Consider the following 26220-nt stretch of genomic DNA (forward strand, 5'->3'; position numbering starts at 1 on the left):
CAGTTGATTTCTACTGAAGCTCCTACAATTCTCTGGAGACGTTTAAAACTCTCAGGGCTTCTCAAGATGTCTTAGTTGTCTTAAACTTAACTGACTATGCAGCCTGTATTACAAGAGGGAATAAGCAGTGAAGAACATATTGACCAAAAGGAGGTCATCTCTGTTTCTGCTGCACTGTTTTTCATATTTTTAAAAAAAATGCACACCATGAATTCAATGACAGGAGAACAATGCTAATTCCCAAATCTATCATTTAGGCATAATTTGTCATGACAGAAAAAATAGAAATGCTCCATTCTTCAACACTATGATTAGAAATCAGAATAGAAAGTTATGATCGTGCAGCCAAGAGCGCATAAAGCAGACTGGCCGAGGTTAGGGCAGAACCTTGATAATCCCCCCTCTCTCTCTACCCCTCACTCTCCCTCCATCTCTCTGTCTGCTTCTCTATCTGCCTCTCCTCCCCTCGAGATAAAGAGACAGCTTTGGTTGGAGGACGAAGAAAAACAAGGTTTTTTTTTTTTTTGTTTTTACAAAGGTTAGGGAATTGGCCAAATTAAGCAACCATGCTGTTGTTATGTCATTCTCACATCTGGCCCCCGGGTGATTGGCCGGGACACTTCAGCCGTGCCTGCTGTCGGTGCGGTCAAGCCGGGGGTGACAGGAAGCGCGCCATGGTCAGTCGATCCAGTGCGCACTAACCATGCCTCCGGCACGGCCCGGAGCACCAAACTTCTTTCACCATCAGCGCTTCAAAGTTCGCGGGATCGTCCCGGCACTGAAGGTAGGCGGCTTTATTCTCTCTCAACAGACTGTTACTACAAGTTCTACAGGTTACTGTAAGCGATGACGGTGTCTTTTTTTAAATTTTTTTGGGAGTTCCAACTAGTTCTTGCACAGTTGTGACGCATGAGCGGCGCGTCTCCTATCGCTGGAACGACATGAAAATCACAGCAGGGTGGACGTTTCAGATTATCTAATTTAGAGCCAAGTTGCATAAAAACCTAAATCTGCACAGCACACGATGCTCTGTATCTGTAGTCCATCCATTCGGATAAGGAACAGAAGAAAAGGAAGAAACCACAAAAAGAGCAGCAGGGGAGGGATGCGTGTATTTACAATAGAGATAGTGTGTTACAGCTGCATGTAACTCACATTACTCCAGGGCTGTTCTACTAAAAAGAAATCTGTTGCATCCAACTTTGACATTTATCTATGAAACATTCACTATTACCTCATGGTCACTGTGTAACTATTCCCATGCTTGCCACAAAATGCCAAATATAGACACCTCTCTCTTGAATAATTCCATTTTATGCACTGTTATATTTCTTGTTTGCAGGGTATCACACATCTCCCCACATACTCTTTCAATAACAGTTTTTTTTTTTGCCTCTAAGTTTCACCTGGAATCATAATGAGTTTTATGACAGCATAAATAATTTGTGATGACCACCAGCCAAAAGCCATAATGTACCGTTTTAGCTGCATTAGTTCCAAAAGAAAGTGTACAGCGGACTTTTTGAGTCTGTTCTTGTTGATAGAGAGGTCTTAAAGGGTCAAACGTGGTACAGTACGCATCATATGGTGATTTTATTAGCAGATGTGGAGATTCACTCAATATGCACAGTGCATATTGGTATCTGTGTGTGTGTGTGTGTGTGTGTGTGTGTGTGTGTGTGTGTGTGTGTGTGTGTGTGTGCAGTGTGTTCGTTCCAGTGTGTGCATATGTGCTACTTGTCTGTGTGCCACCTGAGATTAGTGGTATGTAATAGAGAGTCAGACCAGATGGCGTAGTTTTTTTTTCCCCCCGCCCGTCTGGATCAGGCATAAAAAAGGCTTCTAAAAAATAACGCAATATTTCTGTAAATGAGACAGGCTTAATCCCCACTGTGGAGGAAGAATGCCAGCAGATGGAGGAGGTGGGTGACCTGGGTGGGAGATGGCAGTGGGAGGTTTGAGGGTGCATGGATTTTGTAGCTTTTTAGGTAACACAAAATGATAGTATTTCACTTTTTAGATGTTTTAGGGCATGGAATAAATAACCTATGGCTGTTGGATGGAAGTCATGAAGATTTGAACAAGGATGTCAAGAGCATGACAGTGAGAAACATTGAACGTTGGAGAGGAAATTTGTGAGGTAAAGCAGGGGTGTCACATGTCGCACAAAGGACTTTACAGGACAATTCATGTGGTTTAGAGTTGTCCATTGTTTTTAATGTCGGGGATACAGACAAATTCCAAAGAGTGTAGTCGAATGGCACAAAAGTCATAGTCTCAGAGAAAAACAAACATTTGCAAATAAGATTTCTTTAGTGTTGTTTTCTTTTGTGTATGACTAAATTTGACACTATCGTGGAGATGGTGTTGCACCATGTCAGACTCTGCTTTGGCTGGCCTCTGGCTGGATTTCTGCAAGTGTGTGGTAGGTGTGGAACAAACAGACCCAAGCTGGCATATCAGCCTTTTTGGCAACTACCGTGCCAGTAATTGAGGATGTGCTGTCAAAGCAACAAGGCTTGACTTGGCTGATTCCTTTTGTTTTCTTCACCCACACACCGACATGCAGTATTTACCGTTTGTCCACGTTTACATGTATTAAGAAACAATGTACGTTTCTGTGCCGAGGGCTATAGTTCAGTCAGCAATGTTAGGCGTTTATGCAAACTTCTGCATAGTGTTTGAGAGGCAGGTAGACGAAATCTGCAGTATTCTGGTAATACACTCAAAATTTGCTTCAGGTTCTGAATTTTTAATACACAGACTCCCATAATCTCTCTTTGACTTTTTAATCACTTAAATTATTCGTCTGATTGAGGGAATGACGGTAATAATTGCTTCTAGAGACGCTTTGCCTACTACATGCTGTTATGCGCCGCAGGAAGTGTTTAATTTATTAGGAAGTGATTTTGGTCGTACTTTGCTGTTGTTGTGAGTAAATGTGAGTGTGTGTCTTGTCAAATGGCCAGAGGAGGATTTTGGTCCCAGCTGCTGTGCACTGGGACTTGGCCTGGAGCCTGCAGACACACCCATGTCAGCATCAGCAGCTTACATCTTATGAATGCCTCGCGGAGGCTGCACGTAAACTACCAATCTGCTCCAGACAGACATATGGACTAGGGATGGGTTACATGGGTACAAATAACATTTAGATGTTTCCTAACAGTTGGTCATGACATGTCATATCAGCTGTCTTTAATTTAACGTGATGCATGTGTGTCATCCAACATAATGGACTGGTAAGTAGGTAAATCAATCACTCTCTTAATTCCAGATGTTTAAATCACTCTGGTCACAGCGTGCAGGGCTGAGCTGTGGGTAAATAATTAAGCTACAGTTTCTCTGGCAATAATCTTCTTTAGTCCATCTCCTTATATACTGACCTGGGTCACACTACACAACATTTAAAGTGATAATGACATTTCCACTTTAGTAATAAACACAAAAATGTAACTGTGCAATAGTATATAATATTGATGTTGTAAAAGTCCTAAAAAAGGTATAAAATATGTAAATATAAATAACAGAGGTAAGTTGCAAAAACAAAAGCACACTAGTTCTATAGTCATCATTCATAAAAGAAGTTGATGCTTTCAGCATTCTTTATGATGCGTTTATTTGCACCTTCCCGCCTTGCTGGGCATGGTTTCCTACACTAAATGGTTTCATATAAATCTTGATATTTTTATACCTCTGATTGTGTGTGTTCATCTTTACTCGCTCTTCTCTTGCAATGACCCACAAGTTAAGGACGTATTTGCAGTTTGCACATCAGAAATCCTAAAAAGAAAGCAAGCAATAAAGCCAAAGTACACTGAAGCTCACTCACACAAAACATGCTCGCACTGATACAGTACTTACAGTATAGTCACACACTGAACATTGAGAGTCCACTTTGTATCTATTTTTAACTCAATTAATGAGAGGCAGCATTTGGCCCGAGTTATGAGAACTGCATTACCAAATAGAGATTTGTAATTCACATTTCGGTAAGTGATTTAAAAGCTCAAGAGAGAGGGTTAAGGGTATTTTTAAAAATCTGTTATTTGGATAAATAGATGTTTGATAATTACACATTTATTATCAATTGCCATCTGTGTTACTTTCTGATTTTTTTGCAAACCCTGTTTGTACTTAATAGAAATTACTCACTGTGGGAGTATGTGTATTTGACGGTGATTGCCTTCATGCATGTACTATGATGCTTGTGTGAATTTTAAAATGTTTCCTTTTGTGTAAAAAAAAATAGGATTTAAAATGGGTAACTGAAAAAATATCTTTGTCTTCTGTGAATTATGTTTATAAAAAACTTCTGAATGATCAGTTTTACACTCATACTTTGTGTGACTCCACAAAGCAGTGTAAAGCTTATAGAGCGCAGCACAAACTAAGAAAGGGAAATTTAATATGGAACTTGAAGTAGAGCTTCAGAGTTAATGATAATATTCCATATTTATTTATATGTCAGTTATTTAGACAATAAATTGATTGTTTTGGTTATTAAATGGAATAAAATATAAAAATACAAACTGTAGTTTCCCAAAGCCCAACTGCACAACTGTGCAAGATTAAAATATATTCAATTTACTTTAAGATATGAGAGCAGGGGAAAATCCTTCTGCATTTGAGAAGTTGGAATCAGGACATGTTGGGGGACTTTGCATGAAAATGGACTGCAGTTAATGTTCTGGAGACCGAAAAATTCCATTGATCAACTAATCATTGCTGCTTAATTTTTGAGCCATGAACGTCCTGTAATGTGGTCTATTTAACTGTAGAGAGGAACTCAACCAATTTGACACATAAATCTGTTTATAGGTTGAGGAGTTCTTTGGTAAAGTCTTGTATGGTTCTAGAGAGAGTTTCGCAAAAATCGGTTTCAATTGGAGCTAGAGATCACAAGTTTGAAAACAAAAAAAAACATTTGGGGGTGTGCCATTGGAAAAAAGTGAGGTTAACAAACCTTTGTAGCCTGAATTTCATCTTTGCTTGAGGATAGTAGGTTAAAGCTATGCAGAAAAAAAAAAAAAAAAACTGGATCTCCAACTTAAGCATCAGGGGTCAGTTTGTATTGTGGGGAATGTAGGTGTCGAATTTTGATAAACAGGAAGAAGGCATGGAGAAAGAAGGGCAATATCTCCGAGTTTGCTGCATTGACTTCTAGCCTTTTTTAATGGTCCATTGCAGGTCTAACTGTGACTTTGGAGTGCATTGCTAACATGGTGTTCTGTGTGCCATAAATAAACTTTAGCTTCCAGATTCTGAGGAAATCCTAGTTGTGAGATGATAAACATGAAAATTTTGCACGTTCCATCTGTATATTCTGTCTGATGGATCTAGAAATGCTGAAAGACTGAAATATGTGACTCTGTGTGTGCACATCTGTGTCTGTTGTGTTTGTGTGCATATCTGTTATGACTCACGGGTATCTGTGTTGATCTGACGGAAGAGATCCCTCGGCTTATAGCACTGAGCTGCCCAGCCTGCATTAATCTGCTTAATAGGGTCAAAACAGTGATCCAAAAATACCAGCTCTACCGACCGACCAACGGCCTCACACAGCCTGAGACCCCCACCAACACCGCATTACAGGAGTACAACAAAGAGTCCGATATACAAGGTCAATTATGCAGCACTTATACATGTTAAAGTTAGAATGTCTTATATTGTAATCCCCTACGCTGAATTAAAAGTCAACCATAATGCCTACACACTTGTGTGAGCTCGCACCAGCCATGCTCAGCTGTAAACTGAATCTTGATGACTTCCATGGACCGAAGTGGGTTTTTGTCCCATTGTTTTGAATTATTTAAATTATTCTTTATTTAGTTTGAACAGAAAAAAACCCACTTTGTTCTTTCTGTAACTTTCTCATCACGATTATTTGAACCAACAGTCAAAAATGTGATCCCTTAACTTGCATCAGTGTAGAGTTTTATTTCTCTAAGGAATATTTCCTCATCAGCTGCAAGCCAAATATCACCTCAAATTTACACAAGCCTGAGTAATATTATCGAGAACAAGAATACAAGAAAAAAAAAACATGCAACAAAAACAATGGAAACAGATTAGCTGAGGTCAGAGCTCAGAGTCAGAGAAACATATAGAGTGTAATAAATAGCTTTTGTCTTTAGGTTGACCTCTGCTTTTAACCTTTTAATGCTTTAAAAGGTCCAAAGTCACCAGTCTTGTTAAGACAGTAACAGCAGTATAAGGTGGCTAATAGAGCATCCCATCTATTGCATTAAAGCAGAAAAGGTTAATAATCACTGAACGTTATGCAACTAAATATTTTGCTCTCTAACTTAAATATCGGATATATACATGCATTTCTTGCCAACCAGCGAGCAAAGGATTGGCTTGCATTTAAGCTAGATCTGCCTGAACATCTGTCCGTGTTTACACACATGTGATAAAGTCAGAGGGGAAAGATTACTAAAATGTACAGCTCAGTACAGCATGCATTACCATATTTCTGATGCAGATCCCTATATTGTCCCAGATTGGTTTTTTTTTCTCTCCACGGTGTGCAGTGCGAGACTGTTTGTGAGCTTTAGAGCATCACATGTAGCAAGAGTTGTTATCTCATGGGCTTTTCTCACTATGACTCCCTGTGTATTAATAGCAGGGCAAGAATAGTTACACCCCCATGGGTTGGCATGGGCCCCAAATGACACCTCTGTTTTATACTGTCCTGCCACAAGACAAGGTCACACTGCGCTTTGTCCACACTGCTCTGTAGCATTTGCACAGACACAACCAGTCAAAAGTTTGGACACACTTTCTCATTCATTTTAATGAGAAAGTGTGTCCAAATTTTCGACTGGTTGTGTATATGTTGGATAGCTTTTTATTCCACAAGTTTTGGTTATTCTGTTGAATCCCCAATTCTGTTATGCCCCAAATCAATTTTCTTTCACCTCTAATGTGGAAAGCCTCTGTAATTAAAGACCAGATTTTAGTAAATAAGAGTAAAGAGCTTTCTTAAATTCCAGAATGTTGACGCTAATAGTATATCAGTTTTAACTTCATTACAGTCAGAAAGATTTGTGCTTTGGTTTATGAACATCAATCCACTTTATCTTCTGGATATTTTTGTTCATTTGTATCCTGCAATTGACCAACAGCTGCAAAATTTGCAGGAATCTTAGCTGCTAGAAAATCCCAAGCTAATGTTTATTTAATTGTTTAGTCGGTTTTTCCACTTTTTTGCTTTAGAATTTACAGGTATATAATATATGTGCTGCCATCTGTCAGCACAGACACACACAGTCAGCAGTGTAATATAGAATATAAATGCAATATAATGACAAGTTTCTGCAAGTTTGACTGTTATTTTTTTATTTGTTTTATTTTTCAGTGTCGCATTCTACTTAGAGAATTAATAATAATCAACGTCATTACAATATGACTTTGACAGGTTCTCATGATGGCACTAAAAAGTCAAATTTATATTTTTGCTGGGGTCAGGTGCAAGGTCGCAAAACAAGCCTTATTCTGTCTCACAATTACACAAATATTAACTGAAAGTACAACAAATATTGATTAAACAGTGTTGACAAGGCTCTCCACGGTAGCTGTTCACACATACTTTTGGAATTGCAAAAATAGAGTGGTGGCTTCTTTACAGGCCAATGTGTGTAAATATTTTTTACGGCGTGCAGACAGGGAGGAATGGCGAGTGTGTCCAAGTGTCGCTTTGTGGAATGTGACATAAGATCATCTATAATCTCTTTGGGTGCTAACAAATGCCTGGGGGCCCCTAAAGAGGTTAAATGTCCCACTTTTTCTGCTTCAGTGATGGAACATGTCAGACAGTAATTTAGACTGAAAGTTAAGAAAGATTGATGCTCTTAAGGTGTGCAGCTCAGACAGGGGCAGGCTTACAGTTAAAGAAAGAGTTTAAAATAAAGGTGGAAATCTGCAGCGATGTCGCTCTCCCATCAGCCCTTCTACCCTGTTGTGTTAACCATGTTAATGGAGTTGTTAAATATCAATTATTGATTGTGATACTGTAAATAAGTCAGATATGGATACGAACTGGATGCGTGTGTGTCTGCGTTTGTCGGGGAAGTAAGTCAAGCATGGAGAAATCTGAGGATCTAATCACACCGTTCCAGTCTAGAAGACATTGAGTACCCAACTTAGGTCACAGAGAGACACCTTATGACACACTTGGCTAGACAGTCACACACAAACACACTCACACACTTGTCTAAAGAATTAACCATCTTTAGGAGTAGATTGCTCCCCGCTGTTTTGCTTTGTTATTTAGTGGCCCGTGGTGCATGTTTGCATGTGTTTGTGTGTGTGCGCGCTTGTTTGCGCATATGGCCTTTGCCACAGCTCTAGTTTCTACTCTAGCATAAGGTTACCCAATGTAGTCCGTGATAGATAGGTCATTGTAATCCCAAATGAGAAGGTAGCAGAAAGCTGCAGCAGTGGCAGAACTTGTGGAGGGCCTTTTTCTAATTATCCTTGTCACAGCATATTATACACACATGGTCTGAAAACCTTGTGCAGCGTAAGGTAAGGTGTGTGTGGCTTGTTTATTATTCTGTCTGTTAGCCTGTTTGGGAGGTTTATACTGTTTTTTCCTTTAACATAAAGAGTCCAGGGAGCAAATGTGATATTGCAGTTTTTGAAATTACATTATTAGGTCAGAGACACATTTAATATGTCTTGAGCAAAATTTCACTCTGTTTTAAGGAGTAAGCAGAATGGCAATATAAGCCTGTCGCTTTTAACACAACTTGGGCATGACTGTAATTAAAAGTAAATACCTGCATCAGCACCACTTTCTCCATCGATTTTTGAAAGCATTTGTCTTTGTGGAGGGTCAGAGAAGTCATATGTCATTCCATTACTTTCAGAGGCAAACCTTTAAGAGTTGGTAGTTCTTTCTGTTGCAATAAGCAACATTACAACTGATAGCATATCGAATTATCGGAAAAGCATTAGGAGTTGATCAAGCAGAACAGTATCACTGATTTCCAGCTATTGATCGAGGTGCAAATGTCTTGACAGTGGATTCTGGTGTCTGAATTCTATTTTAGGAACATTAGAAAGTGAGGAGGGGAAAGGAGAGTAGCCAAACTTTGATTTCATTCATTGTCTTACTTATGCATGACTTTATTTCTTTAACTTTTAGTCTTTGAGCAGGTGTTGCAATCCCACTTGAAAGCGGGTTCAGCCTTATTTATTCTGTTTTCGCCTTGTTCCCATTAAATGTCTTTTTCAGTTTGGAATGAACCTTCCACTTGTGTAGTCTGTCACAGTCTTTTTCCTTTTATCCCTTCGTCGCCATATGTTTCTTCTGCTCTTGACAACTGACCCTTCTTCCCTCGTTAGGGGTCCTCTCTCATCATCTTGTCCATCCATCCACCCACCTATCGACTCCCTTTCTGTCGTATTGTCACTCCTTTTTTTGCAGTGCTGACCTCATCCTACCCAGTCCTTCCACCCACATCCGTCTTCCCAACAATTTTCATGTCATCCTTCATGTTCGCTCTCTCTCTCTGACACTCTCTCGCTCTCTCCCAGCAGGATTGGTGTCACTGGCACTAGTTTTAGGTGGTGACTCATCTCCAGAGTCTTTAATTAAACATCTGCAGGCGTCAGCACTCGGTCACACACACACACACACACACACACACACACACACACACACACACACACACACACACACACACACATACTTGTATTTCTTTCCCCGTGAGACCCCCTGACCAGGACCCTCCTCATGGGATCCACCCTTTCTGAATGGTCTAGAGACACCATTTTAACTCCTAAATTTTTTAAAAATTCCTGTGAGGTTGAAAATCACTTGAAACTTCAAACACTCTCACAAAAATTTTAGACCTGAAATTTTGTCCCCTCTGGGGTCCAGTCACCTCAGTCAGATTTGTAGCCCCCCATGGGGACTAGTAACTCCACCACCACCACTCAGTCATGTTACGTCTGTTAGCCTCACAGAAGCAGAGAGAAGCAGTTCTTCAGGTCTCCACTGATGGAACCAGAGAGAACAGCATCTCCTGTGACCATTAGAAGGATCATTCTTCTCTGTAAGGAAGTGTTACTGAACAAAAGACAGGCTTCTGAAATCAATCTGCTATGATTTTATTTTGTCCCCCATGTTACTCATAAGTAACCATGGTGATAAGTCAGCCATTTCACAACAACAGCTGAACTGAAAGGTACTTTAACAACACTAGATGGTTTAAGTACTATATATGTCCATACAGAGCTTTACAGTACTGTAACAACATCTCTTCAGTCCTCAACATGTCAACCAAACATGCACAATCAGTGCATACAGAGCTACACAGAACTGTAGAGAGGAGAGAGGACAGACAGTGGAGAGGTGAGACAGTGGAGAGGACAGACAGCAGAAACAGCAGGGAGGAGAGACAGAGAAGAGAGACAGGAGAGGAGAGACAGAGAAGAGAAACAGAGGAGAAGAGAGACAGAGAAAAGAGAGAGAGGAGAGACAGCAGAGAGGAGAGACAGCAGAGAGTAAAGACAGAGGAGAAGAGACAGCAGAGGAGAGACAGAGGAGGAGACAGCAGAGAGACAGAGGAGAAGAGGAGAGACAGCAGAGAGGAGAGACAGCGGAAAGGACAGACAGCAGAGAGGAGAGACAGCAGAGAGGAGAGAGGACAGACAGCGGAGAGGTGAGACAGCGGAGAGCACAGATAGCAGAGAGGACAGACAGTAGAGAGGACAGACAGTAGAAAGAGTAGAGAGGAGAGACAGCAGAGAGAAGAGACAGTAGAAAGGAGAGACAGCAGAAAGGAGAGACAGAGAAGAGACAGATGAGAGGAGAGACAACAGAGAGGAGAGACAGAGAAGAGGAGAGACAGCAGAGAGGTGAGACAACAGGGATATCGGAGAAGAGAGACAGCAGAGAGGTGAGACAACAGGGATATCGGAGAAGAGAGACAGCAGAGAGTAAAGACAGAGGAGAAGGAGAGAAAGAGGAGAGAGAGGAGAAGAGGAGAGACGTAGAGAGGAGAGACAGAGGAGAAGAGGAGAGACGGCAGAGAGGAGAGACAGCAGAGAGGAGAGACAGGAGGAGAGAGGGAGAGACAGGAGAAAAAAGGAGAGACAGTAGAGAGGAGAGACAGGAGGAGAGAGGGAGAGACAGGAGAAAAAAGGAGAGACAGTAGAGAGGAGAGACAGGAGAAAAAAGGAGAGACAGTAGAGAGGAGAGACAGGAGAAGAGGAAAGAGGAGAGACAGAGGAGAAGAGGAGAGACAGCAGAGAGGAGAGACAGCAGAGAGGAGAGACAGAGAAGAGAGACAGAGGAGAGGAAAGAACAGAAAGGAGAGAGAGGAGAGACAGCAGAGAGGACAGACAGCGGAGAGGAGAGACAGCAGAGAGGACAGACAGCAGAGAGAAGAGGCAGCAGAGAGGAGAGACAGCAGAGAGGAGAGACAGTGGAGAGGTGAGACAGTGGAGAGGACAGACAGCAGAAACAGCAGGGAGGAGAGACAGAAGAGAGACAGGAGAGGAGAGACAGAGAAGAGAAACAGAGGAGAGGAGAGACAGAAGAGAGAGAGAGAGGGGAGACAGCAGAGAGGAGAGACAGCAGAGACAGCAGAGAGGACAGAGAGGAGAGAGGACAGACAGCGGAGAGGTGAGACAGCGGAGAGGACAGACAGCAGAGAGGACAGACAGCAGAGAGAGTAGAGAGAAGAGACAGCAGAGACAGCAGAGAGGAGAGACAGTAGAGAGGAGAAACAGCAGAAAGTAGAGACAAAGAAGAGAGACAGATGAGAGGAGAGACAACAGAGAGGAGACAGAGAAAAGGCGAGACAGCAGAGAGGAGAGACAGAGGAGAAGAGGAGAGACAGCAAAGAGGAGAGACAGCGGAGAGGACAGACAGCAGACAGAAGAGACAGCAGAGAGAAGAGACAGCAGAGAGGAGAGAGGACAGACAGCGGAGAGGACAGATAGCAGAGAGGACAGACAGCAGAGAGGACAGACAGTAGAGAGAGTAGAGAGGAGAGACAGCAGAGAGGAGAGACAGTAGAGAGGAGAGACAGCAGAAAGTAGAGACAGAGAAGAGAGACAGATGAGAGGAGAGACAACAGAGAGGAGAGACAGAGAAAAGGAGAGACAGCAGAGAGGTGAGACAGCGGAAAGGACAGAGGAGAGACAGCAGAGAGAACAGACCGCAGAGAGGCGAGACAGTAGAGAGGAGAGACGACAGGGACAGTGGAGAGGAGAGACAGAGAAGAGGAGAGACAGCAGAGAGGAGAGACAGAGAAGAGAGACAGATGAGAGGAGAGACAGAGAAGAGGAGAGACAGCAGAGAGAAGAGACAACAGGGACAGCGGAGAGGAGAGACAGCAGAGAGGTGAGACAGCGGAAAGGACAGAGAGGAGAGACAGCAGAGAGGAGAGACAGCAGAGCGGAGTTGATGTCTGAGTGGATGCTGGTACACACTTCCTGACTTTTGCGGCACCGAGTCAGAGGTAAGGGAGAAACACACACCTATAGCGGGCCCCATGCCGACTATGGGGGATGGGCATGGTCGGCGTGGGGCCCGCTATAGGTGTGTGTTTCTCCCTTACCTCTGACTTGGTGCTGGTACACACCTTTACTGTCTAGTGGTCCCCATGGTGACTATATCATCCTCCACTCAGTAATGACATGGCAAAGCTGTGTTAAGTTGCTGTTAAGGAAAACTTAACATTTCCTGTTGGTATTCCTTCACAATAAAAGTGATCCATCAGGGAACAAGTGGGATACTTCAGTTATGAAGAAAGCAACAGGAAATGTGATGTTTATGACACTAACTTAGCAAAGCTTCATTACTGGTGCTTTACTTACGTTAAAATGGGTCTAGTTATGTAGTTTTTGGCCATTTTCTGTTGTTTAATCTGCAGATCAAGTTAAATATTGCAGGAGATCATAGTGCAGTGGGGATGAGCTGTTAGATGAAGAGATGCATTAAGCAGATTCACACAGAACGTGACCAGTATTTTCAACGCGTCAAACAGGACTTATTAAATGGCCATACATGGAGTGGAAAAACGAACAACTGGCCAAAAAGACAGTACACAAAGCACCTCATTGTTTAAAACATTGCACTAGGAAGGATTAATGCAAACATTTTCTGAAAATATGAGTGGAGATATACTTCAGCACAGAAGCTATACTTCTCCAGTTGTGCAAGACAGTCAAAGGTAAAAACCATAGCCATAACTTCAAAGTTAATGTGGCTTTTCATGTCAGTAAATGCATGATGTATGACTTGGTGTGGATGAAATTTATTAACCAGTCAATCTTTTTACCATGTCTGAATGCCCTTCTGCCAGTGGCATGTCAGGACTCTCCTTGTTTACATGATATTCATCTTGACTTACAGTGTAAACTGTTAAAGCTGGCCTATTGAAAATATAAACCTCTTGTGGTTCTTCTTCACCACACCATCACTTTGTTCATAATCCCCCAAATTAACAACAATACACTGCCATTCCCAGAATGATTGTTCTGTTTGTCTTTTGATTGAAGACCTGCTAACTATTGTGCAAACTAATTTTCTGGTTGCTTCATTTAAATCTCGCAATCAAATGGAGTACACCAGTACACTGCTTATTGTCTCTTTGGTAAAGGACATGTTCTGCTATTTGCCTTTTTCATATTTGTGGTTGGAGAAAAGATTTCTTACTTCTATAACCTTCATCAATATGCCCAGCTTGTGTGTCCATTTGTATTTTTAATAGACTAGTTGACTGCGTACTTGTTTTTAGTAAGTGTTTGATATGAAAGTGTCATTCTCCATTAGCGTAACCATTTCAATTCACTTCAATTCAGTTTTATTCATATAGCGCAAATTACAGGTCAAATTGTATCAAGACGCTTTACAGAAACCATATGCCTGAACCCCCAGAGCAGTCCTAATGGGGCAGTGGCAAGAAAAAACTCCCTTTTAACAGGGAAAAAAACCTTGAGCAGAACCCGGCTCTTTATGTGGGGGGACCCATCTGTTGCTGGCCGGACGGGTTGAGGGGGACAGAAGAGGTAGAGGAAGCGAGGTAGAGGGGTAGAGGGAGAGAGGGAGAGGTAGAGGTAGAGAGAGAGAGGTAGAGGTAGAGGAAGAGAGGCAGAGAGGGAGAGGAAAGGGGAGAAGGGGGGGAGGGGAACAAGGAACATATAACATACAGTTGGATACATGTATGAATAGCTAGATGATACATACAAGGTACAAGCTAGTATTGAAATTGATTCATAGTTTACTGTTATGATGTATGACTTTGGCATTAAATATACAACGTATATAGCTGGTAAATAAAATTCAAGCAGTGCATATGTGTGTGAGCATATAATTTCAACTTCCATAACAAACCCACATTTGTGTTTAAGGAGCCTTTTTGAGAGGTCTGTAGTTGGTCATGTACTCTAGCTGTAATCAAGGTTAATTTTTACCAGAGCATTGTATTCAAAATCTGAAATGCTCTTCTTCCTGGTTGTCCTAATTGTCTGACATGCTCATACCCATAACATTATGACCCACACTCCTGTTTGAACAGCTAGGCCCTGTCCTTGTGGAGTTTGCTTCTGCTCAAGCTAAAGTAGCACATCTTGCCATTTCAAATAGATTTCTTCAGTTTGGCTCAGCATCCCAATCTAATGGAGTGAGTAAGATGCAGAGGTCCCACCACTATGTTCCATAATTAGACAATATTTTATAGGAACCAAAGACTTCACACCAGATTTCGGTAAACATTAGCAAAGTTACCATTGCAACCACAGCTGGCAGATGAAGGCTATGCTAGGTTGGTAGCAAAATTCAGAAACAACTCAAAAAATGTTCATGCTTCAGGGTTCCTTGCATAACGCTTACTGCACAGGAAAGGACAGGTAAATGCTACATGCAATTGAGGTTGGTAGCTGACTTGAAGTGAGCCAGAAGACCCTCATGCTAATGGTTAGAAATGTGATGCCCTCAAGTCCCTCCACTGCTGAAACAGCACACTGAAACACTGTTAGTTACTGATATCCTGGCATGGTTAATCAGATGATGATCAGCTGTGATAGAAATGAAGGATGGGACTGAGTCTGAGTCAGTCTGCAAACATATAGGAAATATGTGGGAAACAGGGCATAACTATGGCCTCCAACATCACATCAGACTAAGAAATTGGTCAAAAGGCAACAGAATCATTGCTGTTGTTCAGACAGTTACAAGTGTGACTCAAGCAGAGCCCTGTTAAAGTGGTACAGTTAATGAATCAGTGTAAAAGTTTAAAAATAAGTAAAGGAAAAGGCCAGGATATATCCAATTGCTTTTTTAAATCTCCCAGCTTAGTTTTTTGAGTGATTCACCTTTTCCTTTGACATACTTTGATATACACTGTAGGTGACTATTGTTGACAGACAAGCAGTGACATTGTACAAATACTGAATACTCAGTCAGGGAGGAGAAGGGCACAGAGGGCAGATTTTCTGTTTACTGCGAATTCAGTTTGTAGATATTGATATTATGTATTCCCAAAGGAGACACAGAGACGGATGCAGGTTTAGAGTTAATTACAAAAACCAAAAACTATAACTGAGGGAAAGCAGAGCTTAGTAGGAGATGGGGCAGTGGGCAAAATCCAGGGAGGAAAACTGGGTCTAATGAAGGTAGCTTCATTACCTATATGGAATTCACATTCAAGATACAATAAGACACAAAACAATGACTGTGTCTTATGGATTTAATGAGTGTGGGTTTGAGGCTGGCATGTGCTGCCATGTGCAGCCATGTGCTGTTTGGTGGCTTCTCCTTGCAACATTGGGTGAAAACCCTGCTGAGGCCTACAAGGCAGAAAGCAACAGTTTGAGTACAAGGATTAATTGATTGGACTTCATTTATAACTGAATGCCTGTAGAAGTGGGTGTGGGGCATTGTTTTGATAATGCATAAATTGAAAAGTGTGACATGACTCACCTGTCTTTTGTCACTGCAGGTGTTCCAGCCAAAGAGTCCCCATGGGCTGGAACATCTTTTTAAAGGTTCCGGGAGGAACCAAGTGTAGGTGAGGAGAGGGTGAGAAGAAATCTCTTCAGGTGATAAAATAAATGTATTGCTTGATGAGGATGTTGGTAGTCGTTTTTCGGAAATGGATATCCAGTTTTAATGTTTGTTATTATAGTTAAAATTAAAGACATTGCGTTTTTGGGAAATTCTTGTGTTTGATTATTTTGGTTAACCCTTATGTTGGTAGGCCTGAGGGGCTGATTAGGGGGATGCCTATAAAAGACTGGCAGTTGAGTGAGAGCGAGGAGAGAGGAAAGGAGCGACACAACACACCAGTTAACCACCTTTGCTATTTGTGTTCTTTTAATGTGAATGTTGGTGAACAAATGCCAGGTTGACCTGCATCTTATCTCGCCTCAAGCCTCCTGTTTTATCCAACTGTAAAACAGTCATCCTAACACTGGGGTGTGATGGGGAAGCAGTCTGAGTGAGGATTTACAGAACTGGAGGTAATAGCAGGGCTACAAGCAGAAAGAAACACACGAGGAAAAGAAACTGAACAGATAGCATGAGTGGATTTACAATAAACTGGTGGAGAGCGGAGGGAGAGATTGGTCTTTAAACTGCAGGTGTTGGGAGTGGCAGTTAGTGAGGATGAGCTGCAGGTGTGTCAGGAGCATGTTAGCAGGCACTGTCAGCTGAAGATCAGGCATTAGACAGGAGAACAGGCTTAGAAATAGACATCACTCATGTCAACTGATATAGGAACATGAGAGATGTTGGCCATAAACTGACATAAATAGCATTTTTGTGAGACAGTGTTCTGTTGTTGACCTTTAATCTTTCAGACATTTGTGTGTTTTGTCATCATTAACAAATTAATTTGACGTGATCTCATAAAACAAAGCCAAAAACATGTTTTGTTAGGTCACAGTGACCTTGACCTTTGACCATCAAAATCTACTCAGTTCATCCTTGAGTCTATGTCAACATTTATGCCAAATTTGAAAGAATTCTCTCAAGCCTTTCTTGAAATATCTGACTATTAGGAATGAGCCTGACCTTTGACCTTCAGTGTTATACCTTGGATACATGTCATCACTTAATAATTTTATCTCAGTTGGTTTTGTTTGACGCTTTGTCATAATTAATGTGAATTCTTGAGTCATAGACAAAAACATGTTTTGACATCATTTGACCTTTGACCTTCAAAATCGAATCAGTTAATGTCCAAGTCTAAGTGGATGTTTAAATTCTTGAGGTGTGGCATAAATGTGAAGAAATTCCCTCAGGACTTTCTTGAGGTATGACATTCACAGTTTGCCTTTAACTAGTACATTCATTATATTTGTAAAAAGGATTCATTGCAGTTCTTGTGAGCCAGGTTGCATCCTCTCTCCCATGTGAGTGACATGCTCACCCCTCATGTCACCTCAGCCAACAGCCAATAGGATGTTACGGCTATTGGTAGTGTATCTGACTGTAGTGGAGAGGAGACTGAAGCTGTGGGAGATACAGAGCTGCACAGAATATGCATGGAATGTGTTATATGTGAGGCAGTGCTCAATAAAGACGTCAAACTACAGTGGCATCTCCTCGTGTTTCTGACCGAACACATTGCAGTGGAACAGCACAACCATCCTAACATTGGATAGTGAGAAGATCCTAAAATCACTATGACAATATTTATATGAAAATATGTATTTATATTTACATATACATACTGCAAATAAAACGAATTGACTGCTTTGACAGGATGCTATAGTGATTAAATTGATTCCTGAATTGATTTTAGGCAAAGTAATTCAATAACATTCGAGTTTAATCACTTGAAAATGCATAAATCTGTATGAAATATGAATTTTTTTGTCACACACACTTACACACACTCTCCGTTAATGGACCCCACGGATGCAAATTTACACACTGCAGTACCCACCAATGACCACTGGGGACGCTGTCCGACACACACTTTGTGTGAAGTCAGACTCCATGGGGTCCATTTTTTTTTTTCAAGAAAATCGCACCAGGCATGTCAGGAGGCCATTTTCTATTGATTGCAATGCTTGTGCCTGTGGGGCCCCGGTTTTGGGCCCCACGGGAAAAATTGGACCCCACGGCGTGAGTGATTTGTCAGGTTGTGGACCCCATCGAGATATAAATACAAACGCACACACACACACACACACACACACACACACACACACACACACACACACACACACACAGTATGAGCACACGAACACACATAGCGATACACATTCAGACCAACACACTCTAAGACATGCACTTCTTACAGATCATTTTACCATTTCATGTGATCTTTGTTCTGTTAAAAAGTCACACAAGGTCAGGTAGCTTTAAATCTATGGGAAAAAATGAACAGATAAGATGCTCAGTCTCACGTCTAGTAGAAATAATGTGGCTCAGGGCAGTTTAAATGTGATCCTTGGTATTTAAAAGAAGCTTGGTCCATGCTATCACTGCACAGCCAGTTAATTATGCACTAATGTATGCACAGTCCCAATTACCCTGCACTATTCTAGCCTCCTACTACCTGTGTTGGGGTCATTGCAGGGTGTGCACCTTGATTCCATTTCCCTTGAGCAGGTGTTATGTTTGTGATTATGTTTATGTGTGTGAAGAAATACAACTATGTGTGCACATGTTGTATCTAAGTATATTAATTACTGTGGTACTGTGTATGTGCAATGGATTAAGAGTTGAAGGAGTCTGTTGTTTATGTCAATAATTTGTCAAAGTGGCTTGATTGGTTAGAGATATTTAAACATGCAACAAATAAATCTTTGCTACACTTGCATCAAAATACTCTATTTGTGTTGTATTTTATGTCTGCTGTTTTCTTATTTCACAGTTACATGACTCATTGGAGTGCCTCCACAATACCAGACTGTGGAAAGAAGTTGCAATAACTTTACTTTGTTTCTCATTTGAACAAAACAAAAAACAAAAAACACATCTTCCACTACTGTTATAATCTCCTCTTCATTTTATCTTTTAAGTGTTTTGCATATTTCCTCCCCTGTCTTCCCTCTCATTGCTTGATTCCAAACAGATAGGTATCTAAGAAACAAGCAACCATGACAGAATATGTTCATTCTGATGTCATATTCTTATGACCTAATGACAGTTGATAAATAGAAGACGTTCTAAACTATTAACAGAAAAATAATGACTCTCTTTATCTCTCTGGCTCTAACTCTACAGGTATCGGAGGGGGGAAAGAGTAGTGGAAGCTTTCAGTGCATGCTGTGAGTTTGCCGAAAACTGGATGTTCTGGTACACTGCTGCTGATTCTGCTGGCTGAGCCCTCCATCTGTCAGTCTGTCTGTCAGTAACTGTCTTATTCTGGTGTCCCAAGGCTTTGCACTGGCTCAACCACAGTCATGGAGGTGGCACTGGTAGACTTTGAGAGTCTGGATGACATTAATGGCAGCCTCGAGGATGAGGTGGACACCTATGCAGATGAGACCACAGCTCTCACTGTGGACATAACCCCAGAGCACACCGGCCCAGGCAGCAGCTACCTTCTGCGAGCCCCTCAACTATCCTCCACACCCTCCCAGTACAGCCCTGTGCCCTCCCGCATGTGGGAATCCACGTCATCTTCACCTATTCCACAGACACAGACATTACAAGTACCCCAGTCCCCAACAATGCTGTCTCCAAACAGACAATGGCACGGTAGCTGTGCCAGTATGATCTCTAACTGGAAATTGCTACTAAACAGTGAAGGCACTAAGGAGAGTGAGATCATCTTCAACCGGCTCGCTAAGGAATGCTGTGAAGATCTCTTCGTAGACAAACGGGGGCTGGATGATGGAGACCAGAAAGTCATCATCAACATCGCAGGTCTTCGTTTTGAGACACAACTCAAAACACTGGACCAATTTCCTGAGACACTTCTGGGAGACCCATTTAAGAGGATGGACTACTTTGATCCAATGAGAAATGAATACTTTTTTGATCGGAACCGACCAAGCTTTGATGGGATCTTGTATTACTACCAGTCAGGGGGTAAGGTCAGACGACCTGCAAATGTTCCCCTTGATGTGTTTGCAGATGAAATAATTTTTTATGAGCTTGGAAACGAGGCCATGGAGCAGTTCAGAGAAGAGGAAGGATTCATAAAAGATGTTGAGATTCCTCTCCCTGATAATGATGTGTATAGGCAATTCTGGCTGCTGTTTGAGTACCCAGAGAGCTCCAATGCAGCACGAGGTGTAGCACTGGTATCTGTCTTTGTCATTGTCATATCCATCATTATTTTCTGCATGGAAACGCTGCCAGAATTCAGAGATGAAACGGATTCAGTTGTGCCCACTGCAGCACAACCGTTCAACCAAACTAGAGGCTACCCTTCTGTGATGCCACCTAGTGGAAAGCCCACAACTTTCTCTGATCCTTTCTTCTTCATTGAAACTGCCTGCATTGCTTGGTTCTTCTTTGAGCTGTGTGTACGATTTGTGGTCTGTCCTAGCAAAAAAGAGTTTTTCAACAACCTCATGAACATAATTGACATCATATCCATCATCCCCTATTTTGTTACTGTGGTTACAGAACTGGTCACGACCCCTGAGGAGAGCTCAGGACAGAACATGTCTTTGGCCATTCTGCGTATTATCCGCCTGGTCAGGGTGTTTCGTATTTTCAAACTCTCACGACACTCCAAGGGGCTGCAGATCCTGGGACAGACTCTGAAGGCCAGCATGCGTGAGCTTGGTTTGCTCATCTTTTTCCTCTTCATCGGAGTCATTCTCTTCTCCAGTGCTATCTACTTTGCTGAGGTAGACGAGCCTAACACACAGTTTGTCAGCATACCCGATGGCTTTTGGTGGGCTGTGGTTACCATGACCACTGTAGGCTACGGGGACATGTGTCCCATTACAATGGCAGGGAAGGTGGTGGGCACTTTGTGTGCCATTGCAGGTGTGCTGACCATTGCATTGCCTGTCCCTGTCATCGTTTCCAACTTCAACTACTTCTACCACAGAGAAACAGAAGCAGAGGACAAGTTGCCCCTGGCGGATGCTGTTGAGCAAGCCATGCATGCCGAGACAAGTACCAAACAGGGTAGCAATATATCACTCAATAAAGCGAATGGCATCTGGCAGACTGACAATGGAAAATAACTGTAAAAGAATACTGTTAGGACAAAGGACTGGAAGGACAAACTTTGCCACAAAGGAAGAATGCAGCAGAAAAATAATATGGACAATATTTTACTGGTATGATTTCACTCGACAAGTGGTTGAAAAATATGTTTTATAATGAATATCCAGTTGGACCACATTTACCTCTTTTGTGTATATTTTTAAAAGGAGACTGAAGTTGTGGAAGAATAAGTGGAAGAATTTACCATGTTCAGGAATTTATGTCAACATATTTCAAGTTTACTTAATATCAGGCATTTTATTTGCATATAGACAGAGCAAAATATGTCATTGTCATACTTCAGCAACATGTACAGTATGCAACAATATCTGCAATATCATTTAAGTGTCAAATAAGTCAAAGTTGTATCACCTCACACAAACTGCATCACTCCTAAGTTTAACAGTAGCATAGTTGCTCATATGTCGAATTTAAAACTAGCTGTTTAGATTTCACAATATCGAAAATGCAAGCCCCACAGTAGAAACTAGAAAATAGAAAAAGTTTACCTTTCATTCCTAAGATTCAGATTGTTCTTTTTTTTCCAATATTTCATATGTCCACTTTTATTTTTGAAGACAGACACAATCCTTCTCTACATGGAGTTTTTGTTGCATGGAGTCTGCACAGAGGTTTAGATTTTGGCAGTTTGTTTGGGATTGTTATCATGCTACAATATTCCTCACACTCCCACTTTTGTGCTTCGCTGTCAGGACTATGCATTCACTGTGGTAGACCTGGCCAGGTTTACGTCAAACAATCTGGACCCTATCTGAGCCGAACAAACGTGTCTTGATATCATCTCTCCAAAGAATGAGCTCCCGGTATTAATGAGGCTTCTTTTGAGGTCCTTCAACAAACTTTAGTCGTGTAGTTTGGTGCTGAACAGCAAGCCAGGGGTGTTTTTTTGGGGCACCATCCCTACAGGTTTGCATTATGAATGTTATGCATTATGAGTTTTTTACACTGTCTGAGCTGTCAGAAAAAGCTCTGATGCTCTCTGATAACTCCTACAAGTCTGAAGCAGTTGCCCATCTGTTTTTCAGAGCTAGATTATGCAAATAGTGCAGTGTCCATACTGTCTAATTTTGAGGAGGATGGCCACTTAGTGGTACTAAGGCTCATTCTACACTTATTTTAGTCAGTCTTCATTGTATATCATTTTCCATCTTTGCGTCGTCTCACAATCACACTTTTTAATTCCTCTGGAAATTCCTTTCCATGATCCAGATATACAAATAGACACAACCCACTAGTCGAAAGTTGAGAAAATTCTGGTCATTTTGTAACCATTCTAATAATATTCTGCTAATTGGAAACCACAGGTGTACTCAGTTTGGTGTCAGTCCTCACAGGTTGTGCTATTTTGGTTGCATCGAGTTTCTACTTTCTACTACTGGAGTCCGAATTTACAATATAGTCTTTCTGAAGTATGCTGACTGTAAGAGAAAATAATCTACATGCCTGCTTAGAAATAATTCTAATATTAATAGGTAATACAGTTCTGAATCATTTGACATTGAAGCGATATTGCACACAGTTTTACTTACTTATTGTATCCTGACCATCTAAGAGTTGTTTTTGTTATAACTTCGGTCTTACTTTCATTTCCTTGGCCATTAATCCTATTGTTTATGACATTTTGCTCACTAGTTTCACTGTTTTAATTTTATAATATTAGAACTGCATTGCATAGGTACTCCATGGTTCCGTTTATGGTAATGAGCTTTCTGTCGCTGGAAAACTAATAAATCATCAGATTTTTATGATGAGTTATAAGGTTGTGGAAGTTGTGCAACCCACCGTGTGTGCGTGCATGCGTGTGAGTGCAGCATAAAGAAAACACTAAAGCTGACACTGATATTAGACCATTCCTGTAACATCTTATTTCAACCTTTAAAAAACTGTTTTAAGTGTATGTTCTGTGATTCCCAGTAGATGGTGTAGTAACTGTGAAAATTTGTTGGGAAACTGATAGGAATGATGGCCAGTTCAAAAGAAATAAGACCAAGGCTGTTAGAAAAAAAATGAACAAAAAAATCAATCACAATTTTCCTCAAGTGTCTTGAGTAACCTGTGCATAGTGTCTAGATTGTAGCCTGTATTTATGTATTTTAAAATGTATCATGAGTCTCCTGTATTTATTTATTTACTCTCTCCAACAAGTAGTGCAGGTAAGAATTCTCCACTAACAGTCTAATTGACTCCACATCATGTATTATAATGGAGTGCCTTAATTTATGTCATGTTGGAATACTATCAAATTTGCCATATATAATCATTCTGTAATACCTATGTTTATCATATATGTATGCTCAGTATTTAGATTTCTGCTTGGGTGACACTGCAGAAGTTTGTAACCACTCTGTCCCCATTCTGGCATTTTTTTTCTCTAAAATAATGTCCAAATAACACATTTATCCTGACCTGAAACACAATGTAAAATATCCAAATTGTAAGAGATCCTATCTATTTATGAGGTACAAAGTCTTTTTAAAATATGAATTTTATGTTGGAAATGAAGATGAAGCATCTTCATTTTTGTCAATTCATAGAAATACATCCATCAATTTTGGAAAAACAATGAGAAACCTAAAGTGAAAAGGAAGCAGTAAGCCAAAGATAACTGCTTAATAATAACTGCTGTAGGGCCATGGGACATTGGGCCAACATATACCATGATCCGATTTTCACAAATAATTGTAAATTATGCTGTATCAGTGTAACATACTGGTGGTATGTTCTATGAGTGTTTCTTTTATAAAGTGTTTTCCTATTATAGAAGAAAGTTTGGGATGTAAGTGACATGTCAATCCAGATCTGGGAATATCATATTATCTCAAAATAGATTTAGACTTGTGTAGCGTCTGCATTTCTGGTTTTGCATCAACTTAACATCATACAGTGGCAAGAAAAAAATTTGCAAAATCTTTGGAATTACCTGTTTTTCTGCAATAAGTGGTCATAAAGTGTGATCTGTTCTTTATAGCAGTGACAAGTGTACACAAACAAAATGTGCTGTAACTAGTAACACACAAACAATTAAGATATTTTATGTCTTTGCTTAATATGCTAATTGGACATAGCCAGTAATGTTGGAGAAAGTAAGCAACTTTAATAGACAGATACGATTATTTTGATGATGGTACAAGCCAAGAGGCAGGCTGCATGGTGGAGGCAGCATCCCTAAATCATGATGCTGCCTCCACCATGCTTTGCCTTTGGGATTATGCTTTAATGTTGGTGGGGAACATCCTGTTTACGCAATATACATAGATACATGTTTTCAGCAAAATGGTGCTGCTTGGATATTAACAGTCCAAAAACATTTTCACAGTAGTGTCAAGGTGAAGGCGGCTCTTTGACAAACTTCAGGGGTGCAGATGTGGCTGAAAACGACACAGTGCTCCATGTAATTATGTATTGTAGCCTCTTGAAGTAAGATCATAACCAGCTTGAATGATTCCTACAAGGCTTCAGCTGTTAGACCGGGCTTCTTTTTTTACTTCACCGAGCTTGACCATTCTGTGTTTTGCCTTTAAGGTCATCTTAATTGGGTGCCCACTTCTAGGGAGAGTAGTCACCACATTGAATTGTCTCCATTTAATTACAGCTTGTCTCACTGTGGGTAATTATTGATCTTAAGTCTACTGGGATCACTTGTATTTTATGCATGGCCCACATCAGCAGCTGCATCTTGCGAAAAGTAAATTCAGCCCTAACGGACTAATCTCTGACTCCAGCTAGCTTTTGTTGGTGTCACTGGTAAAGGTTCACTGAATGTGCTATATGGACACGAATGATACAAAGATTTGTGTGTTACTAGTTGTGATTTAAAGGAAAATCTTACCATAATAAATGTATTCAGAAATGCAGACAATTCCAAAAGTTTTACCTGTTTTTTTTGCCACTATGTTTATGTATGTGTATGTTTTTTCTGTCAGTTTGACCATCAGCTTCATGGCGATTATGTCAGTTATGATGACAGTTGATGTCAGTTTTTGATATAGCCAGTCCTTCATCTGTAAAGTCATTGTTCAACTGTACAGCAAGTTAACCGGTATCGTCATGGCTACAGCAGGCCAGAGTTCATTACACCAACAAGACCATTGCACTGTATTTATATGTACGATAACATTTCAGTATATGATTTACTGTGACGTAGATGCAATACATTCTGGGATTTTAAAAAGTGTGCTGTCATGTTTTTTGTGCACCAATGTGTTGATAGGAAGGTGTGTGTGTGTGTGTGTGTGTGTGTGTGTGCGTGTGTGTGTGTGTGCGTGTGTGTGCGTGTGTGTGCCTGTTTGTGACAAACAGACAGTGGAAGAGAGAGAGAAGGAGTTAGCGTTCTTGTATTCCATCGGTGTTCCCCTTCAGGTAAGAAAATCCCCCGTGTTATATAAGATTTCGTCATTACTTTCATTAACCTGTCTCTGCTTTCACTGTAGTGCCATACACACTCACACACACACACACACACACACACACACACACACACAAAGATAGAGGTCACATCAACAAAGCATGTGTGGTACCGTATCACTGGAAGTCTTTCAAACACCAACAGGATGCCAGTCTCTGGTTGACATGGAGTAGTCTGCTATCTGTTAATGCTAGCGAGCTTCATTTGATACCCTTCTCTGTGGACTCACCTCAACACATCTCAGACTGACAAAGGCTACTCTCAGCTACGCAGATGGATGCAATAAATGTTGTGCATCTTTGAACTCTGAGACATCTGCTCTCCATTTTTTTTATCATCTAAAAATATGTCGCAGTCACCAAAGGGATCCCAAAATAAGCCTTTGCTTCCTCCATGTGTATTCATGGGGTAAAAAAAGAGCTTAATCCCTTTTTTGAATGAACAGTTTAAAAATATTCAATGCATATTCATGATAGGCAACCGGTGGGCCGTGAAAGCACAAGATGACAACAATAGCTTCTTATTGTAAATAAACAGTATACATGTTTATGTTCTTCATATTTGGATGGTACAAGTAATAATCAATTGTTTTTCTTTGTATAAATTATTGTGAAAGTTTAGATGCAACTTTACCATTAAAACATGT

The 26220-nt window shown here is 40.9% G+C and overlaps 1 protein-coding gene across 1 annotated transcript; it reads left to right on the forward strand.

Annotated features, from left to right (window-relative positions):
- Positions 1–469: 469 nt before the first annotated feature.
- Positions 470–25331, forward strand: kcna10a (potassium voltage-gated channel, shaker-related subfamily, member 10a). The gene is made up of 2 exons (XM_035951863.2): positions 470–784; positions 19202–25331. Exon 2 carries the CDS (start codon positions 19381–19383, stop codon positions 21124–21126), a length of 1746 nt encoding a protein of 581 aa, XP_035807756.1. The 5' UTR covers positions 470–784; positions 19202–19380; the 3' UTR covers positions 21127–25331.
- Positions 25332–26220: the final 889 nt, after the last annotated feature.

The sequence above is a fragment of the Amphiprion ocellaris genome, chromosome 8 (assembly GCF_022539595.1).
Source record: "Amphiprion ocellaris isolate individual 3 ecotype Okinawa chromosome 8, ASM2253959v1, whole genome shotgun sequence".
In the NCBI taxonomy this organism is placed as follows: Eukaryota; Metazoa; Chordata; class Actinopteri; family Pomacentridae; genus Amphiprion; species Amphiprion ocellaris.